The 21,567-nt window shown below is 37.0% G+C and overlaps 1 protein-coding gene across 5 annotated transcripts; it reads left to right on the top strand.

Moving 5' to 3' along the window:
* The first annotated feature begins 3,700 nt into the window (after positions 1–3,700).
* On the top strand, positions 3,701–20,917 carry adgrd2 (adhesion G protein-coupled receptor D2). Of its 5 annotated transcripts, XM_057356554.1 has the most exons (27): positions 3,701–3,795; positions 3,875–3,966; positions 4,228–4,277; positions 4,404–4,452; positions 5,611–5,850; positions 6,015–6,659; positions 10,387–10,515; positions 10,600–10,685; positions 10,843–11,118; positions 11,204–11,315; positions 11,404–11,529; positions 13,053–13,161; positions 13,249–13,345; positions 13,511–13,557; positions 13,662–13,782; positions 14,398–14,498; positions 14,670–14,772; positions 15,972–16,125; positions 16,221–16,354; positions 17,027–17,142; positions 17,549–17,669; positions 19,241–19,282; positions 19,354–19,407; positions 19,490–19,628; positions 19,734–19,792; positions 19,949–19,997; positions 20,167–20,917. In XM_057356554.1, exons 2-27 carry the CDS (start codon positions 3,900–3,902, stop codon positions 20,169–20,171), a joined length of 3,231 nt encoding a protein of 1,076 aa, XP_057212537.1. In that variant the 5' UTR covers positions 3,701–3,795; positions 3,875–3,899; the 3' UTR covers positions 20,172–20,917. The 5 variants fall into 5 exon arrangements, with proteins under 5 accessions (XP_057212537.1, XP_057212539.1, XP_057212536.1 ...); XM_057356556.1 differs by having other exon boundaries at positions 3,708–3,966; positions 19,734–19,756; XM_057356553.1 differs by having other exon boundaries at positions 3,708–3,966; positions 20,167–20,916.
* The last annotated feature ends 650 nt before the right edge of the window (positions 20,918–21,567 follow it).

Here is a 21,567-nt window from a genome sequence, read left to right as displayed (position 1 = left end):
CCTCTCTCTACGTGTAGGCCATAGTGCATTTGTCTCTCCTCTGTTGTAAGCCAGAATACTATTTGACGTTGTCATGCCATTCATAGAAATCGAATGTTACCATGGAAATGTGTAACAGGCGACGGCGGCGACAGGCTACGGTGGATGCGAAGAAGAGAAGGAGGAAGGGCTTGTCACTGAATTGAAGTATTATGTTGAGGAGAGCAAGATAAATGTCTGTATGCTTTTGTTGGGTCTGAGAACATGATGGGTCAGGGTTGATTCAAGGGGGGCAGCTGGCCGCATGTGGGATGTGGATGGATCTGAAGCGAAAGGGAGGGACTTACTGGAAAACAAGACGTGATTTGTTGATTTTGTTTTTTGTAGGGGTTTTCCATTCAAACCTTTGATACTTCGTGTCATGTGCACAACGTAAAGGTTTTGTTCTGTGACTTGTTCTGTGAAGTGTTTTACTTAAATACATAATACTAGGTTTTAGACAAAAGGTTAAATGCTGTCTCATCTGTAAAAGTGTCTACTAAACAGTTTTATCGGACGCACACGCCTGGCCTGAAGTTAACCTCCGGTCTGTGTTGGCTGATCGGTCTGGCTAGTGGCAAATAACTATTTTTTAATTTATATTAATATGAATTAATATTTTATTGTATAATAATTGTATTAAATAAACAATTTGTTGAATCTTACTGTATGTTCATTATATTAAATAAAAAATATTGTTGAATGGGTCGTGTAACTTTGTCGCATTTAAGTTTAGCCAATTACCTGTATTTCTAGTGGTAACCCCAAATAATACTTGCTAGACATACATTCAACTTTCTAGCTAATTTATTTGTTATTTCTTTTGCTTGTTTTCAGCAATAATCTACAGGGACTCTATTCTTTGCGGACGTGTACCGGATGTTAAGTTTGAGCCACAAAATCGTGCATGCACAGTAGCGTTTGTTTGTGTTGTTACTTTGAAACGGTCTATAAATGTGAACGTTATTTTACTTGAGGCGTCTGCTAAATGATGCCTTGAATATAAATGCAAATATAAAAACTCCCAAAGCACAAAAATGAAATCGAAACATCATTCTCAAAATTCTTTCTCAGAGACATATTTTTGTTGATAAATGTTGAGACCGGTTTGTTTAAGGTGATATAAGGAAAGAAAAGTTAGGTCATTCAAATATTTCCCACAAAAATGTAATTAAATGGAGAGCAAATTGAGACGATTAAATATTCTCAGATATTTTGTTCTTTGAAAAATCATATTCTTTATTGTGTCTCCTAAGGTTTATCTAGAATTTTAAACAATGGCTCATATTTGCCAAGATATTAAAAATTGTAAACAGAAAGTCCATTTAAACCTAAACATATCTTTCCAAGAACAAATCAGTTATGTCAGCTGTTGTCTCATTCATGTCAAAGGAAACTCGTCACTAACTGTGAACAATAAGAGAGCAACCTCCGAGCAAATAAAAGTTATCCAATTAATTCAATTAAAACTCCCATAATTCATTTGAACCTCTACACATGGATGTGGGTTCAGAGTCGTTTTAGCGAAGCACCAATCTGCTGGTTAGTAAGTGATTGAGCATCTGCCATGACAAAGCAAGTGTTTAAAAGGCACCTCTCTGCTTTTATTCTCACTGCGGTTGTCTGTTGCTCTGGGTTCCCTTTGGAAAATTCCTGAACTTCTCCTCCTCTGACTAAAGCAGTAATACTCATTTAAGGCCCAAGCGAAGTTGTGTTTTATGACACAGGATTCATTGCGCTGTATTGTACATGCTGGAGCATTAAGTGAGTCGGTCTTAAACCTGTAACTTATAAGTTACTCAGTGCAGTATGGCTGCCAGCTGTAGGTGTTTCAGCTTTGAACAATGGCACTTTTCTCATACGTCCAAGACGTTGTATGTGAAGGTGAACCATAAAGTGAAATAGATAGTGTACAGATTGATAGGCCTTCATTCAGTATAGAAAGAAAGAAAGAAAGAAAGAAAGAAAGAAAGAAAGAAAGAAAGAAAGAAAGAAAGAAAGAAAGAAAGAAAGAAAGAAAGAAAGAACTGCCCATATAAAGAAACACACATGCTAGCTATTTCATTTCGAAATAATGTGCTCATGTTCCTCAGTGTATTGCATTTGTATTGTTCTACATTTACCTAGCTGTATTTTTAAGTGCTCATCTGATTTTCTTTCAATAACACTATGACGGCTGGTATTCTGGTCCCCTGCTTGGCATATCTGCTTTGTGGGAGCTAGTCTGGAGAGGAAGGAACTTAGCCAACATTCAGAAGGCAAGTGTCACTGTGGTCCGTGAGCTTTTGTTGAGGCACCGGGGAGTCATAAATTATGTGGAAAGGGGAATTCTGTTGGAATTCTGAATGGATGATTCCTGATGACCTGAAAGACTATGGATGCCTTTATTTTGTTTTACTTTTTATTAATTAAAGGGAAAGTTCACCCAAAAATAAAAATTATGTTTTATAATATGTTTAATATATTTATGTTTTAATGATCATTTACTCACCCTCGAGTTGTTCCAAATCTGTATAAATTTCTTTGTTCTGATAAAACAGAGAAAGATATTTGGAAGAATGCTTGTAACCAAACAGTTCTTGGCCACCATTGTAGGAAAATGGTGACAATGGTGGTCAAAAATGCCTCAGAACTGTTTGCTTTCCTACATTCTTCAAAACATCTTCTTTTGTGTTCAACAATACATAGAAATTTACAAAGAATTTTTTACTACTGTAGCAGTCAATGGTGGCCAAGAACAGTTTGGTTACAAGCATTCTTCAAAATATCTTCCTCTGTGTTCATCAGAACAAGTAATTTATACAGATTTACAACAACTTGAGGGGGAGTAAATGATGACAGAATTTTCATTTTTGGGTGAACTGTCCTTTAAGTGTATATTTTTTTGTAAAAATAATAAAGTAAATATTATGAAAAAGACATTTGATGAATTCCTTGAAATCCTTTCTTTGAGACATTTTGATTTGATTTGATTTATTTGTGCGTTTATGTGTAAATATAATCCTAGGCCTACAATACATAAATATTATTTTTAAATGACATTAAAAGAATAAAGCACAAATGAAACACAATTTAACTTTACAGTTTTATATTCTGTGTGGGACTTGCGAAGACGAAAGAGTTCATTTGGTGTGACCTCCTAGCTGGTGTTGAGGCCACAATCTATAGACTGATGTGAGATCCTCCCTACAGTGAATACTAATAGCAGCCTTTCTTTGACACCCTGGTGTACACTGTGCATTAGTGATGTCACTGCTTTTGTTGTGGTCTCTGATGAAGCGTCCACCAGGACACAAATGTTATACAGAAAACACAGCAAACAGGCTTTCTAAGCAACATGCAAGAAAAAGGTTAAACAAACCTTCAGTTGGCAATTACACTCCTAGTTTGTAAAAGATGCATAACAAAATTTGCATATGTAATTATTTGGTTCAGATTAAGTTTATTATTTGTGATAATTCTGCACTTAAAGTGTATGTGTATATGTGAAGTTATGCCACATATGGGCATAAATAGGAGGTATTGCGAAGGTCTCCTGCTGTTCTCGATGAACTCGGTGTGCCAACTTTCACACTGCTTGCGTAAGAAATCTGCTTAGATAAATGAGATCCATTTGCATTACAAAGCAAAGTGGCAAAACGACGGCCAAGCTGGTGGGCTGGACATCTACGAGGGGGTCTGTGCTCACCTCCTTCCCAGACTCACAGACACTGGAGAGAAAGAGCAGCTCAACCTGGATGAGACAGATTTGGAAATGGATGATGGATGAAAAACTGTGTAAGCCAAGATGAGTTACATGCACAGTAACTAAATCACACATGCAAATGAAATCTCACCTGCATCTGTGTTATTCAAGTGAAAACACACTTTAAAAAAAACGTATGGATGCCTGGTCCCCTGAAGATCATCACACGGAAAATAACAGAAGGCGCAACTCTAAATACACATGTAAGTTACATCTTTTATCATTAATACTACAACTGTAAAAATAAAATAGTTTATACTGGGTTTTGTGTTATACGTGGTTGATAATAATTACATTTAACATACAATAGAATAAGGAACTTAGAATAGAGGAACACTAGACGGATTAAATAAAATGCTGCTTTCCTGTAAAACAAGGAACTTCAATGTGATCACCTGGTCATCTTTTTTTGTTTTTTAACGTTTTTGTCATTTTTAAAAGCAACTTTATCCTGCTTTGTCTAGATGTGAAGATGTCCACATTGCTCTTTGGAGTTATTTTGGCTAATGCAATGGTAATGTTTGATTCTTACATTCTTGATCCTTTAAATCTTCTAATCTATGAAATCAATAATTGCTTACTTTACTTAATAATTACAACTACTTTGGTGTTTTCCTTCCCTGCATGTTTTACAATAAAGATCGTGGGCATGTGTGAACAGTCAGACATGGCAGAAAGTGGATTTCTAGGTGAGTAAATACTTTCTTTTTATAATTTACGCTTGTAGTGTTACAACTGACCGTTTAATATTTTGATGTATTTTGAAACTATGTATTTGATGTATTTTTTATTGTTTAAAATAATCAGTTATTGCAACACAATCCCACAGCAAAAACGAAACTATTTTATAGCAAATTTTGGCTAATTCGTATGAATTTGTACGATCTCAGTCATATATTTTAGTACGCTTTGCTTTCACGCCAGTGTCGTTAGGTTTAGGGGCGTGGTTAGGGGTGGGGCTTCAGTATTGCTTTTTTCTACAAAACATACATTTTTGTACGATTCACAAAGTACCATTTCATGCCAATTAGCCACCTCGTAAAATAGTTACGAATTCCTGTGAGATCAGGCTGGTTATTGAGTAAAAACATAAACAATCAGTGTTGAGAACTGTCTCCTTGCCTCACCACAATTTACAACAGTAAGCTAACGATATTGATTTATAATTTGAGCCATCACCCCTTATGGGAAATGTTAGCTGATTTACAACATACAGCAAGTCTGCAATATTATGTTTCAAAGCTGACGAAAGAGAGACAAAAGGTACAATTCGTAGCTTTAATAGACACTTAGTACAGAAAGCAAAATCCACCTAAAAAGAAACCTTAAAGGCACAGTGATATGATTTCCGAAGTTGTACTCTTTGTTGTTTTTTAAAGGAAAGGTTCATCCCAAAACCATTTATTCAACCTCATATCATTGTTAGCCTGTATGACTATTTATTCTGCTGAACTCAAAAGAAGATATTTTGAAGAATTTTTAACCATACAACATTGGACCCCACTGACTTTCATTGTATTTCAAAATAGCTTCTAAAAAAGCATCATATACAGGTTTCGAACGTTATTTTTAATAAATGATTATGGCAGAATTTGTATTTTGCCGTGAACTATCCCTTTAAGGCAAAATGTAGGATCTGTTTAGTGAATAAACCTAAATCTACATATGGAGGTAAAAATGAAAACATCATTTATTTGAAGCAGCAGAATCTTGTATTACGACTGACTGAGTGCCATGCGATTTAGATATTACACTGTATCTTCAACATAAGTCAATTTGTCATTGACATTGTAATAACTCAAATCTCTCCATGAATATGAATTCAGTCTTTACACAATGTGTTTCAGATACTGCCGACTCAAATCTTCTGATCCACAAAAAATCAGTGTACCAGCTTGTGGATGCAACTTTAGGTTTTGACAATGCTCTGAAAAATTGCAAGGGTCAGTTTGGTGAACTCACACTCTCAGAGCTCAACGACGACGAGGAAGGAGCCCAGCAGTTGCTCACCAGACACAACCTGAAAGGCCCCATTTGGTTTCAAAGCAGAAACGCAAAGAACCCAATGGCCGGTCAGGTCAAGAAAAGTAAGATTCTTTTGTGTGCTTGACTCCAGCTTTTAGCAGTGTTTACTGTAATGTGTCTCTGTTGATACTCTGTTTGATGTTAGGTCAATCGGCGAGTCGTAACTTTTGTAAAGCCCCTTAATGAAATAAATGAATAACCTGTCGATATTTTGTAACTTTAACAGAAACAGTCCTGCCAGGTTTATCCTTTAAGTTCAAGGATGGCTTTGCTCGTATGAATGCGTCTTTCCCGTCGCTGTCCGCGGTAAGCGTTTGCGCGCGCGTCCAGTGGGACCCCCGGCACGAGAACATCTCCACTGTCTTCTCATACGCATCGCCTGTTTTCACCAATGAATTCCAGCTGCGCGGACAGATAGAAGAGACAAGACCAAATAAACCTGCAAAAAAGGTTCGGCTAGCGCTTCTCATTCAAGGAAATCATCCTGCTTACAAAGCCGAGCTGCCGCTTGATGAAAACTGGCACCATGTATGCGTCACATGGCGCAGACATGATACATTTTGGGCTATTTATGTGGATGGAAAGGAAAGCGATTCAGGGACAGTGGCAGCCGATCCTCAGGACATCCATGGAGATGGAATATTCATAGTGGGGCAGGACCAGGATACCTTTGGTGGAACTTTCACAGAGCCGTTTGTTGGAAACTTGACTGATCTTAACATTTGGGACGGAGCTTTGGAGTTGAAGGAGGTGAAGGAGCTGGAAGCGTGCTCAGAGTTGACCAATCACAGAGCGATCTTTAGGTGGGAGGACTGGAACTTGACTGTCCATCCGTCTGTTAAGAATTTGTCGGCCACGCTCGACTGTCCAGGTAAATGGAGTAATCTTTTGTTATATTGTCTCATCCATCCATCCATCCATTCATCTCGTCATCCATCACCAGAATCTCCTTAGTGACATCTCCTATTCAGCCGTTTCTACGCAAAAACGATCGTATGGGATATGAAACTTGCTTGGATGTTATAAATGATACTACTACGTCCTATACAGTGAGGGAAATAAGTATTTGATCCCCTGCTGATTTTGTAAGTTTGCCTACTTACAAACAAATGAAGGGTCTATAATTTTTATGGTGGGTTTATTTTAACTGATAGACACAGAATATTTAAAAAAATCAGGGGAAAAAAATGTTATATAAAGGTTATAAATTGATTTGCATTTCAGTCAATGAAATAAGTATTTGATCCCCAAGCAAAACATAACTTTGTACTTTGTGGAGAAACCCTTGTTGGCAAGCACAGAGGTCAGACATTTCTGATAGTTGGTCACCAGGTTTGCACATATGTCCGGATACATTTAGTCCTCTCCTCTGTCAATCTTTAAGGTTTCTTGGCTGTCGCTCAGCAAATTGGAGTTTTAGCCTCCTTCACAGAAGTTCTATAGGACTAGGGTCTAGAGACTGGCTAGGACATTTAATGTGCTTCTCCTTAAGTCACTATTTGGTTGTCTTGGCAATATGTTTTGCGTCTTTGTCATGTTAAAGGCTCATCCATGACCCATCTTCAGTGACCTATGGGAGGAGGTTCTCGTCCAAGATTTTACGGTACATGGGCCCGTCCCTCAGCCCCTCAATGCGGTGAAGTCATCCTGTATACCTGTAGCAGAGAAAAAGCCCTAAAGCAGAATGTTTCCAACACTGTGCTTCTCTGTAGACATGATGTTCTTGGGCTCATAGTCAGCATTTCTCTCCCTCCAAACACAGGAGTCCATTTTGGTCTCACAGCAGTGCCAGCACTTTCGCCAAAGCCTTTTCTGAATCATTTTTATGTTCATTGTCAAACTTAAGACGAGCCAGGCGGGCCTTCTTGGGCAGGAGGACCTTGCGGGTGCTTCAGGATTTCAGTCTACTGTGGCATAGCGTGTTACCAATGTGTTACCAATGTTTTGCTTGCTAACTGTGTTCCCAACTGTCTTGAAATCATTAACAGGCTTCTTCCGTGTAGTTCTGGGCTGATCTTTAACATTTCTCATGATCATCTTTACCCCATTGGGGAAATATTGCAGGGAGCTCCAGAACAAGGGCATTTGATAGTTATTTTATATATCTTCTATTTCCAAATAATCACACCAACAGTTGTCTCCTTCTCACCAAGCTTCTGTCTGTAGCCTATTCAAGGTTTGTGCAGGTCTCCAATCTTGTCGCTGACATCCTTTAAAACCTATTTGGTCTGGACCATGGTGTTGGAGAGGTTGAACTGGAAGATACAGATTCTGTTGGCAGGCATCTTTTATATACATAACAAGCTGATTTAGGAGTACTTTCTTAAAGTGACAGGACTAATCTGTGGTCCATATAGGCACATAACCAATCTGTGGAGCCAGAATTCTTGCTAGTTGGTAGGGGATCAAATACTTATTTCACTGACTGAAATGCAAATCAATTTATAACCTTTATATAACATTTTTTCCCCCTGATTTTTTTAATATTCTGTGTCTATCAGTTAAAATAAACCCACCATAAAAATTATAGACCCTTCATTTGTTTGTAAGTAGGCAAACTTACAAAATCAGCAGGGGATCAAATACTTATTTCCCTCACTGTACATGTCAAAAGAACAAGGAAAGTTTGGTCCTTTGTGTCATTACTCCTTTAAACAAAATCTTTCTGACCTTTTCTTCCCCCTTTTATCAAATGGTATTTTAACTAAAGTCCTTTTAGAAGTAATGTGAAGTCAGTTTCCCTCAGGTTCACACATTTTGCTTTAAAATATCCCACAAAACACTAGCACAGTGTTATATACTTTGTTCACTACATTATCCTAAATGTTTCTAACAAATGTTGATAGAGAAATTGTCTATTTTAACCAGTGTAACGTCCTTCCTCGTTGCATCACGCCATCACCTGTCAATAGTGTCACGTCTGCTTTTTCCTCGGTTTCCCTTATAGAAATCAGAGGTGTGTTGCTCATGACATCACAGTATGGCAAGAGCATTTTGAAAGCAGTAGTCTACTGTTGAGTCACTATCACTATTGAGTGGTTCAGAGATGACGTATTTTTGTAGGCTAACCTGGAAGTAAGCACAGCGCTGGTTCCCTCGACCGAAAGCCTATGCATTTTTCCCATAGACTTTTGGAAGATCTGTGATTTTGGAGATCATGATGTTTACACGTTTTGTCTATCAAGATAATCTTTACAGATTAACACAATATTTGCTATTTTTGAAGCCTACGTACAATCACCAGAAGTAAAAAGATAACGCGAGTCTATGAACAGACTACACTACGGTCGCTCGATATCAACGTCACCACCACCCAGCCTCCGACAACTTTCTCAAACTTTATTAAAAACTTGTTCCCTGGTAAGTAATTACTCTGTGAATGAATCCCCAACAATGCTTTTAGAGATCTGTGCCCATGTTGCATTATTTATGAGATTTATATGCGCCATGTCCTCTAAACGTCCCTGCCAAAGGAAGTAGTCGCTTTTAGCAACTTGTTAGCAACCGCCATCCTAAAGACACAATAAAGGTTTAAAAAAATCACAAGCGGGTTATAACTGGTGTGTTTTATGTCATAGATTAAAACGTGGAAATATTTAGAGGTTTTGTTAGCTACAGACCTTATTTCAGGCGATTTACCGAAAACCCATTCAAAAAACACACTGACTTTGGGGCGATGGAACCGGAAGTCTTAAAATGCTAACTCGCTTCCGGGGTTTGCATACAAAAATGTGTCATCTCTGAGCCACTCCATAGAGAAAGAGCGCATTTAGGCCACGCCCACACCGCAGTGGAAAACAATCCAACTCTTTCCGTTGACTTTCTTTTGCGGGAAGCTGCCTCCTTGTCAGGGTGTACAGCAAACAAGCTAAAATACACAGAACTAAGTTTTTTTTAAAGCTACTGAACCATAAAAGCCAGCCTTTAAGTAGACACAAGTGGATACAGGCAATAAGACGTGAAGCTTCAGCGGGGACATAGATCAATTCAATTTAGCTTCTCTATCCAACTCTCAGGTTCACATAGGGTGGTGAAATAATCCTTTGACATGGCTAAAAATAATGAATGTTTCCTGTCGCCTATTACGTTTCGCTCCTACGCTTGTTTTTTTGGGGGGTCGACAACTTACAAAAAAATAGGGTGCATCTGCATGGTTAAATAAATTAAATCATTTGATTCAATATTTTGTTTCATGTGGCTTAAAAGGATAGTTCATCCAAAAATGAAAATTCTGTCAATTTTACTCGCCCTCAAGTTGTTCCAAACCCGTGTAAATCTCATTGTTCTGCTGAACACAAAGTAAGATATTTGGAAGAATGTTAAACAGTTCTGGAGCCCAATTGACTACTAGGGAAAATGCACTAGTCAATGGTGCCCCATCTGGTTTGGTTTCCCACATTCTTCAAAATTTTCTTTTGTGTTCAACCGCACAAAGAAATACAGGTTTGAAATAACTTAAGGGTAAGTAAATGATGACAGCATTTTCACATTTTTGGTGAACGACTTTGGATTATATTGGGTGTAGAAATTAATTTTTTTACATGTAGTCAAAGTTTCTGTTGGCTTGCAGTGGATATAATGTTCCTCTGTTTCCACAGATCCCCAGAAGCCAACACAGATACAGAAAGATCAATGTACAATTTTTAGTGTCTCCTCTGATGGTCGCCATGAGTACAGCACCACCCCATGCACACACACATATCCTTTCATCTGCAAATTTAGTAAAGGTTCGTACGTTTGGGGTTTAAAGAGAACTCCGGGTGCATGTTTTGGTGTAGTTATTGAGACCGACAGCTTACTCTGTTCCACAGAATGCTATGTGAAGATGAAAGATGTCAAAGAGTCTCTGAAGTCCAACCCGAGCTCCTTCATGCAACATCTCATGAAGCTTGGCATGGTATACACTACCCCCCCCCCCCCACACACACACATCCACCCACACATCCACCCACACATGCACAATCTTCTTTTTAAACCAGAATACCTGAAAAACGTATACTGAAGTCATTATATCTCTGTTATTTTTATCTAACCTTGTGCCCTGCTTCTGTCAGTCTGCAGACGATGTGTTCTCTGATACTGTAGATGGACAGAGCTGGACCTCAGTTTCGCATCTGTTAAACGTATCTGAGCAGGCTGTGTCGATGGAACCGAAAGGCCTAGAGGGCAGGGACATCATTTCTCTGATGCGTGTTCTCTCTCGGGCTTCGAACCTGCCGAGCACAGCCAACAAGAGCTGCCATGATGCTGAGAGACTCGGTCAGAGCTTCATTAACCTGGCAGATTCACTTCTTAACCAAGACAATGCCACATGGAACAGCATCAAAGAGGTGAAAAAACAATGCTTTACTGTATATTAACTGTAAAAGTAAAGGGGTAAAAGTATTACCTTTAATAACAATTGTTGTACTTTAGGTAGTTAAGGGGCCAATGGCTGTGATACAGAATGTAGACCGCATGGTGACAAACCTCAACTCTCTGCTGATGAACGACACGGACATTGTGCAGATACAAAGCGAGAATATCAGTGAGTTATACAGCCATGAATACATGAAGCAACAAACACAACCCCAAGTCAGGAACAAAACAAATGTCTGTCGGCATCTGTTTTCCAGAGCTGCAGGTCCAGCAGAAGATTCTGTCCGAAGGCTCTGGTTTTTCGGCATTCTGTGGGTCAGATGTGGGAAATGGTGACTGCATCTCTGTTCCAGCCAAAGATATGAAGGAACTTCATAACAATGGTATGGGTATTTAAAACCACATTCAAATATATGCTTTGTAAAAGCCATCAAGTCATTCTGAACTGATAATCTTTCATTTTTACCGCAACACTGCAAACAGATCATGAAACCCAAATCAATTTGATAAATAATCATTCAGTCTGATTTTGTCCAAGTTTAAAAAAATCTAAAAGCTCCGAATCGAATGAAGGATTGAGGGATCACTCTACCGAATTTATGGAAACTTTTAAGGTCTTAAGGTTTACTTGAACCTTCTGTAGGCTATGTGAATTACTGCCATACGCAAATGCCGCCCCTGGTTCGAGCCCCCTTCGAGGACAGCAAGCCAAGTTTGTTACCTTTATCTATAAAGATGCAAAAAAGCGACGTAACAGTGTTCATAATACACAACCGACAACCAAATAAACTAAATAACTAACATGTGTGACGAGCAAATGAATTGCCATAGTAACAAAGACTACAGGAAATTAAACTAAAACTGTAACCAACTGCCCAGAGACACAAAGAGTGAGGATCCACTTGCAGCAGTTTATTGAAAACCAAGCTCATGACACACACAACAGGCAAAGGTAAAAATACCATGTAATCCATCCATAAAATAAAACAAAACAAAACAAAAGACTGAAAACAAGAAAAACCGGGTCCAAGAAAACCAATGGCAGACCTAGAAGCAGTATTACTACTAGCAAGATTTGGCACCAGAGAGACTGGAGGCCGTTTACACGAGACCGTTTTCATCTGAAAACGCAAAAAAAAAAATGCGTTTTAGCTGTCCGTTTACACGGAAACGGCGTTTTAGGGGAATGAAAACGCAAACTTTTGATCCATCGTTTCCATGTAAACTGCAAGACGGAACTTTCTGAAAACGATGACGTCACGCGCATGCGTATTACGCGCTCAGTCAAGCAGAGTATAGCTAAAACTAAATAGCGGCTTCCCGTACTGTGAGCTCTCGCTGCTCGACTATGTATTAACGTTTCCCCAGCAAAATGTGGATTTGCTGCACCCACAAGACAAGCGGAGACACACTATTACATTCGCCAGACTTTAAACACACATATACGTCGACCAACGGTATTAAAAAGCACTTTTGGCTTATAACTGTGCATGTGTATGTGTCAACGTCCTGTTACTTTACACTACAACATCACCATCCACTGGCCTGGCGTGCATACTACAGTGTTTTATCCGTTTTCCTGGATCCGTGTAAATGCAGATCGTTTTGATAACGCTGTCATGTGTACGTGAAGCTTTTCAAAAACGCATCATGTAAACGTGGCCTAACAAACTGAGGTCAATGAGACACAGGTGAATATAATCATGGATAAAGAAGAGTCCAGCAAAGGGTTATGGGTAATGTAGTGAGATATGGCAGTCCGGGTGATGTGGAGAGTTACAACCAGCTGGTCACTGTGACAAAAACTAAAAGTCCATGATAGTTTCTGACATTGTGACACTGTGGCGGTGTATTAAAACCTTATGCAATTTTCTTCTTTTGATGCATATGTGTTGTTCTTGTTTAGGCTACAGAAAAGTGACTTTGTTGAATACATGGTACAACTCTGTCAAATGTTTCTCCGACATCCAGCAAAACATTACTCTTCCTCCTACAGCCACTGATGGTTCTCTGAAGTAAGACATGGTCATTCTACAATAAACGGAGAATTGCTTGTAAAACATTGTCATCTTTCATTTGACAAACACTGTGTTGTATTTTAGAATGGTCTTGGGTTCATCCATCATCTCCAGTGCAGTGTTGAGAGATGGACAGTATGTCAGCATTGCTGTACAGTTCACGCTTCGGCACATAACTGAGGTATATTTACAGGCACTGTAAACCATTAACAAAACAGCTCAGATATTTTTGTAATGGACTCTACATGACTGTTTTTTTAGAGAACGCATTATGAAATATTTTTTTCCGTTAAAATACTTTCATTACGCTTTTCATGCTACAGCGTTTCCCTTATTCTTTCACTAGGAAACGTCAAAGGAAATCATCTGCGCATTTTGGGATTTTAATTTGACGTAAGAGATTTTTATTTATTTATTTTTATGTATTTATTCTTTTTTGTTGTTGTTGTGTATTTTTCATGTAGGCTAAATCTTGTTTCTTTGGTTTCACACCTCAGGCAGGGGGGCGGTTGGTCAAAAAAGGGCTGTTTCAAAATTTTGTCTCAGAATAACTCTACTACCTGTTACTGTAACCACACCACAAACTTTGCCTTGCTGTTACAGATCGAGGATGTTGAGGTAAGGTTGTTTTGTTTGATATACTGTATATAAATATAAACTGTCTTAGACAGTCAGAAACAAAATGTATGATATAATTGTTCTTTGATTTGTAATCTCAAGTTTGAAGATTTCCCTATTTGATATACAAGAGCTATGACTTCAAAATATCACTTCTGTGATGTTGCCAACATAAATATATTGCTTCATTCTGGTTATAGTTAAAATTTTAGACAGCAGGATTGGATTTATAGGTCCTTAAAATAAAATGTAATTATTAAATATAATGAAATACACTAACTGGCATTTTATCACCCATCTAGGGCCCTTATTGACTACGTTTTATCTATTATTTAGCGCAATTTCAAAAACAGTTTGTACTCATAAATGAATTAAATAGAAACTCATGTGTGTGGTATTTGTGTGTTATTACAGTACGTATGACTGAGAAATGACAACACAACATTTTCATAAATTTCATTCCATCTTGTTTCTGCTTATTCGATTTTAAATTTAAGTCACAGTTCTGCATCGTGTTTTAAATAGAATTTATAACGTCTTTTCAATTCAATTTTAAATGACATATGTGACAAGGATGGTCTCTGTAAACTGAGATACTGTTTGTTTGTGTTGTAGGGAGAAAGCCATTATATAAGCCTTCAGATTTTCAGTTTCATTGCTTCTGGTGTGTCTCTCTGTGGACTCACCTTCACATTTATTCTCTTCATTGCTCTTGGGTAAGTTTTTATTCACTTTTGTGACTCCTTGAGTGTATCTGTGATCTCCAAATTCATGATTATATGTGTTAATAATTATTATTATACATATTTTACTGGATAATGCTGCTTTCATATCCAGCATCTGACCCATGGGAACCATACTATTTATTTTTCTCTGTCTCCCTCTAGTGTTCCGAAGTCAGATCGTACTACTGTTCACAAAAACCTAATAGTGGCTCTGGCTGTGTCTCAGTTACTCCTAATATTCAGTGACTGGGCTGCTAAAGATCAGGTGTGATCTTTAAATATTCTCTGATATATTGATGTATTTCAACCATCCCAACACTGGTTTTTGAGTACTGGGTCAACAAAATGTTGATTAACAAAAATATTAACAGAAATTCTTTTGAAAATGTTAACAAAAAGTACAACATATTTCTGAAATATTATTAAAGATGTGTATTTTTAAAACTTTAAAACTTGTAAAAACTTATTTTTACTTCTTTAGCTTCTTTTACTTATTTAGCATTATGTTTTATCTATATGAAACATTACTAATTGGTTTTAGACATAGAGGGTGATAATCTAATTCCAAGTATCTTCCAAGTAGAAACCGATGTGTCTTCAAAACTAACAGCACTACCTTTACAGAATTTTACTGTTATTTTTTAGACGTATAATGTCGAAAAACTGTAATTTTACTGTTTTTTTACAGCCAAAACCTGTCGAATGATATCAGAAAAACATGAAAATTGTGTAATTTTTTATTTTTTTATTTTATGGTATATTTCTGGTGCCCAAGCTGCGGGAAAATTTCATTTTTTTACTGGGATTTTTACTGTCTATTTTTGAAATATGGTAAAAAAATTACAGAAAAAGATTGCAAATTGACAAGAAAAACATGAAAAACATGTAATTTTTGTGGGAAAACTGTTATTTTACAGCATATTTCTGTTGCCCCCGCTTCTAGAACATTTTCTCTTTTCTACAAGCTTTTTTTACAGCGTAAAACCTCATTAAGTAAAAAAGCAACTCTAAATACAAAGGCAAACTAACAGTGACAACAACAGCATAAATAAAGCTAGCAAACATTAATACAGTAATCCTTATAATCCTTAATAATATTTTATTTGATTTTTCATTATTATTTTTTAGTTACAATCACAGAACTGCACATGCCGCAATGCATGTTGGTAACTTTCAAACCTTATGTTTAATATTAAATTGTTTGTTCAAATGACAATGTTTGGCAAGTTGGGAAAACATTCTGACACATTTTATCACAGCATAATCTTGGTAGCAACATGTTTAGGCTAATATTACTCAATATACCCAACACGATCAATTGTTTCATGTACTGTCTTATAAATACTAAATAAAAAAGGTTTTCAATTAACTTTAAAAAGTTAATATACTTTTTGGGAGAACATTTTATTTTTTTACAATGAAACTCATGGCAAGCATTTGTGCATGTGTGTTGGTTTCATGCAGAAAGCCTGTTGGTTGGTGACAGTCCTCCTCCACCTGTTTTTTCTGTCATCTTTCTGCTGGATGCTGGTGGAGGGCTTACTGCTGTGGAGTAAAGTCGTTTCTGTTAACATCAGCGAGGAGAGGAGAATGAAGCTCTACTATGTGCTGGGTTGGGGTGAGAAGCCTGCATGTGTGTGTGTGTGTGTATCATCTCATTAATGCTCTTATTAATCCTCTTCTCATGCATTTGGTCTGTTTTGTCTCTCTTAGGGCTGCCTGTTGTTATAGTGGCTGTAACCTTGGCAGTTACTTTGGACCGTTACAAGGCAGAGGAATACTGCTGGCTGAATGTGAAGTCGGCTGTTATTTGGGCTTTTGCAGGACCCGTGCTGTTTGTCGTGTCTGTAAGTATGCGGTTCCTGAGAATGATTTAGAATTCTGTAACATTGAGGTCCAAATGTTTTCAATGTAGTCTGAATGCTAAATAACATCTTTCATAACATTAAAATCTTTTAATAAATAAGTGCTTGAGCCTTGTGGCTTGTTGCACATGTGAAGTGGTATTTCTTAAAGGGACAGCAGCACAAGTTTCAGGTAATTAAAGGAATAGTTCACCAAAATATGAAAATTGTCTCATGACTCTGTGTTAATAAATTTTTGCGGAAACAAAACTATTTGATTGTTGGAGAATACAATTAATATTTAGAGCATATTTAGAGATTGATACGTCATGTATCCACAGCAACATACAGAACTGTACAGTAAGTTTAAATATGGTTGTGCATTAATGACATTGAATCTCATTGGTTCTTTCATGCCTTGTGACTAATTGCCATACGCATGTTTTCTCACGAGACATGCAAGAATCATTTCATATTTGGGTGTAGTATTCCTCTGATAGTCACAGAGTTTCTGAAAGGTGGCCCTGAAAGCTAAAAAGGAATGTTTTTCACATAAGATAAAACACGTGGAGTGCAAGCAAAGATGTATAAAATGTATAATATAAATCAATATCTCTATTGTAATATCTCTAATATCTCTAATATTTCTCATGTCCGATTTGGTTCTTTTTTTAGGTCAATGCTGTGGTTCTTTTCCGTGTTGTTATGGTTACAGTGGCCAGCGCACGTCGCAAGGCAAAAATGCTGACGCCCAGTTCTGATTCCAAACTTCATACACTTGATCTTACCTGGTGATTATTTCTTACTCTTTTATCAAAATAAAGGTTAAAATGAGAAAGAACAGTAAACTGTCAGCTAGTCAGATTAATTTGATTATTACAGATGACATAACTGACCAGTAGTTTTGTTGTTATCTGTCCGAGTGTTTCTCTTTCACATTGCATGTGTCTCTAGGCCACCTGGTCTTGAAATGATATGATGCAACTGTGCCGTTCTGTCCACAGTCATTTGTTTTTCCTGTTGGTGTTGAAGATCTGGACAGACACTTGTCTAGCAAGCTAAACTAAGAGAGAAAACCAATTCAGCTTTATCTCTACAGCACCGTTATGAAAATCTCACCTTGACTTAGTCGTCCGAGTTATCAATACTTGTGATAATTGTGTATTTCATTATATGTGTGTGTGTGTGTGTGCGCAGGGCAGCGACGCGGCCAGTGTTGATCTTATTGCCAGTATTAGGTTTGACGTGGCTGTGTGGAGTGTTGGTACACTTATCTGTGGTTCTGGCTTATATCTTCATCATACTCAATGGTTTTCAGGTAATACACAACATAACATAAATTAAAAGTTTTGATTTTATTTGTGGGAGAACTTTCTTTTAACTTTATCTCTCATTTTGGTTGCATGTGCAGATCTCTTGTGTTTTTCTTTACTTGCTTAGTCTTCCTTCCTCTCACATAATGAATGAGAGTCATTCTCCCTCCCAGAGCTTGTTAATGTAGATTTATAGTGTTTGTCTGAGAAAGAGATAAAGAGAAGATATATTGGAAAATGGAGTACACACACATACCAAGAGAGATATAGAGAGATTCATGGGCTGGATTCACCACTGGACGGAAACTCTTCTCATATAATTAGCCGGGGCAAGTCTGTCATGAATGTTTTATGCAGAATCTGTTCTGCGGAAAGATTCTGTTGGCTTAGTGTAATGTATATTATACGTGAATCTTCTAACTGCTGCCAAAAAAAAAAACGTTTTACTTTTATGATGTTGTGTCAATGTCCAATTTGAGTCAAAGTCCAAGGTTTTAAAAACAGTGCATCACGTAAATTCAGGCAGGCCACGTCAGTCAATCTGACAGTCAGCTGTGTACCAATTTTGATACTGTCAGGAGCTGGCCTAGAAATCGGATCTTCGGTGTAGTAGCTGGGTGATCTGCCGCTACGCCACAGAAGGTTAGATACGACCCAAACGAAACACTCCAGACAATTCTCCAAGCAAAGTGGTTTTATTTAAACAACAACAAAAAAAATCTTTTCGTGAAAGAATAATCCAACAAAGGTTCTTCTCGGACTGAGGTATATATATATACTGTATATATATAAAAAAATAACTCCACAAGGGGAGAAAACCATGCTAGAGAACATAAATGATAACATAAACAATGACTAAGTTCTCATACCCGAAGATGGAGGGAAGCACTGAGGGTATAACGTCAGACTGGCAGTCAAGACCCAATAACTGAGTGAATAGCAGGGAAAACAAACAACTTAAATACCCTAGAGATAACAAGGTACAGGTGATATGGATATAACTAATGAGAACAGCAGAGGGAAACCGCTGGAGAGTAAGTGCAGGAGTAGGAACGCTGACAGATACATAGGGGGTTCTTTCATTCATCCATATTTATTCGGACATCATTCGACTGCATCTCCCCTCCATGCTCAACTCCACTTTACATGGAAATTTACCCTGACTTAATCTGAAATATACACCAGAAATATTCATAAAAATATACATTTGGCAAAAGTGAAGAAAATTGTTCTTGATAAATACACACAAAAAACAATAGTAATATTAGTGTTGTTCTATTATTTTGGCCAATGTATCCTTCTACAGTTAACTCTTGTATTCTGTTATTTTTCAAGATGAATATATTTTTCACTCATATCATAAGTTTTTTAATACTTCTAATACTTTTTGACAAAAACAAAACAAATAGCACTTACATTAATGGGATTTAACAGAGAGAAGTCCCTGCAAACATTGTTTGAGTAGCCTAACAAAAGCATAAACACCATACAAGAGTTAAACTGTCGAAGCTGGCATACACATTTTTTTGGCAAAACAGATATCTTTATCATTTAACTAAACATTTAATTTCTCTAGGGTCTGTACATTTTCCTGGTCTATGCCGTGTACAACAGTGAGGTATGACAGTTTAAATGTTACTTGTAAACCTTAACAGACTGTAAACTTACAACTGTCTATTAATATTGTAGGTGCGAAATGCAATAAAAAGAATTCAGGAGAAACGAAAAGCTTTGTCATTTACAGTAAGACATTTTTACACATTGTTTTATGATAACGTGTTCCTCTGATTATTGGTCTCACTTTTGATATCACTTCTTGTTGAAGAACTGCTCTCAGCCTACCAGCTTCATGCCCTCTCAGAAATCCCCCAGTGAATCATGGGTACACAGTCTACCAACTCATTCCAGCCCAGACAACAGTGAAAGCTCAACTCCCATGAGCAGATCCCTTGTCTTTAAAAACGGTGTGTATATGTGCGGTTATTTAAGTCATATATATTCTTTTCTAAAAGCGATCCGTTTGCTATTTTCTGCACAGCATATACCATAATTTCCTCTTTCTGTTTCAGAACGTTTTAAAGAGGACAACATTGTGAGTGTCTCATTAAAAGCTGCCAATGGAAATCAGGTTACCTGAAAACCATACATAGTAGTCAAATAATAATATTATTTTAATATAATAATGTATTTAATAATAATAATAATAATTTGGTTATTACTATATTATTATTAATTAGTCTGGTTTTAATATAATATAAACATTTTTATTTTATTGATATCATAGCAAACTCATTCATTTCAGGTGGTGCAACTTACAGCCTTTAAGCCCTCAGGTAAAGAATTGCTTTTCATGTAATTGCAAAATCTTTAGTAGTTCTTTACATTAACACATATTTTGGGACAAATTTACAATGAACCTGTTATTCCTGGTTGAGTCCTATCTTTATTTTCTCAGAACTATCATAGATTTAATTTCCTTATTTGTTTTTTGCTGCACCTTAGACTAAGGGAAGCTTTACACAATGCTACATGGACTCCAGACTTATTCTGGGATGAAAACTCAATATGCGATGAAACACAGACACACGCTACAAGAGCAGCTTCAGAAAGTTCTGCCTCCCCCGCAATTCTCCAGGCATTCTCCTTCCCAGGACCGAATCTGTGTTGAGTGAGTGAACTCTGAGACTGCACCCGGCCTGACACATCAAGGCTTTTACATGTCTTTTTAATATTGCATAGACGTTGTGGCACAATACAAAAGCTCATAGTATTAGAATTTAAAAGCGTGAGCATCATCACACCTTGTTTTGTGACCAGACAACAGGATTTTGTTGTTAGTGATTGAATGACTTTGGATATAGGAGTTTCACCTATTCATAGTAATTCAGATTCAGTATTCTACTAGCTATACCTATCACCTGTTTTATCTTTCTCAGTGGATTGTGGAAAATATCAGAGTATAAATGCAAGCAGTGAATATTAACACATTATTTAATTGTTAAGTCTTTACATCTGTTTTTACAGTAAGTGTCAAATGTACCTGTATTGGATTATGTGTGTACTGTCCAAACATGACAAAATGTAGAAATCATTTCTGGAAATGTTCTCTTCTCATAGTGACATTTGTCATGTTCTGTAATTATACTACTATGGCTCCTAACAAATAAATGTAAAAAATAAAAAATACATACATACCCTATTTTTATACAATGTTTCAAGCATAGAAAAGCAGTGTTCATTTTGTTTTTACTTTCACAATTAAACTAAATGTTGTTGAAGTGAAAGTCAGAATCTCTTTAGTCATTTGTGAAATTAGAATTTTACAAGACACAGAACACGGGCTAAGTTATCTTTAAACCAGAACTTATTCAATTGTTGTTATTCATGGTTATAAAAAAAATGTTTTTTCTGACACACAGGAATAGATCAATTCAATTAAAAAGCTGATCAAAATTTAAACATAGTTATCCCGAAAGGTTTTAAGTAAATTTCAAGAGATGCACTCTCCTTTTGTGAGCTCACAAGTGTGGCAGCATGCGTGAATGTTTTCTGACCTTCCCTTAACCTTTTTTATTGCCTCGCTGAAGAGACACTCAAGAGGAAAACAGCATGTCTGGCCCCACAGCACTCTTTAGAAACATGCCCATTCAAAAGACCTTTGCTTTTAGCACACACACAATCTCTTGCTCACTGTCTCTTAGGGATTGTTTTAAAAATAAAAGCAGCATGTTATTTTCATTTTTTTATTGCGACCAATTTACATTTAAATGTAAAGACACATATATCTGGAATCTATGTAAAAATGTGCTTAAAATATATCAGTTTAATCGATATAACATGTTAATAAAGATCATTTTAATAAATACTCTGAATCGGATTGTTTTTGGAAAGGCCCTGTTAAAC

This window comes from Triplophysa rosa, linkage group LG17, assembly GCF_024868665.1.
Source record: "Triplophysa rosa linkage group LG17, Trosa_1v2, whole genome shotgun sequence".
Taxonomy (NCBI): domain Eukaryota; kingdom Metazoa; phylum Chordata; class Actinopteri; order Cypriniformes; family Nemacheilidae; genus Triplophysa; species Triplophysa rosa.
This window is presented reverse-complemented; position numbering and strand designations above follow the sequence as displayed.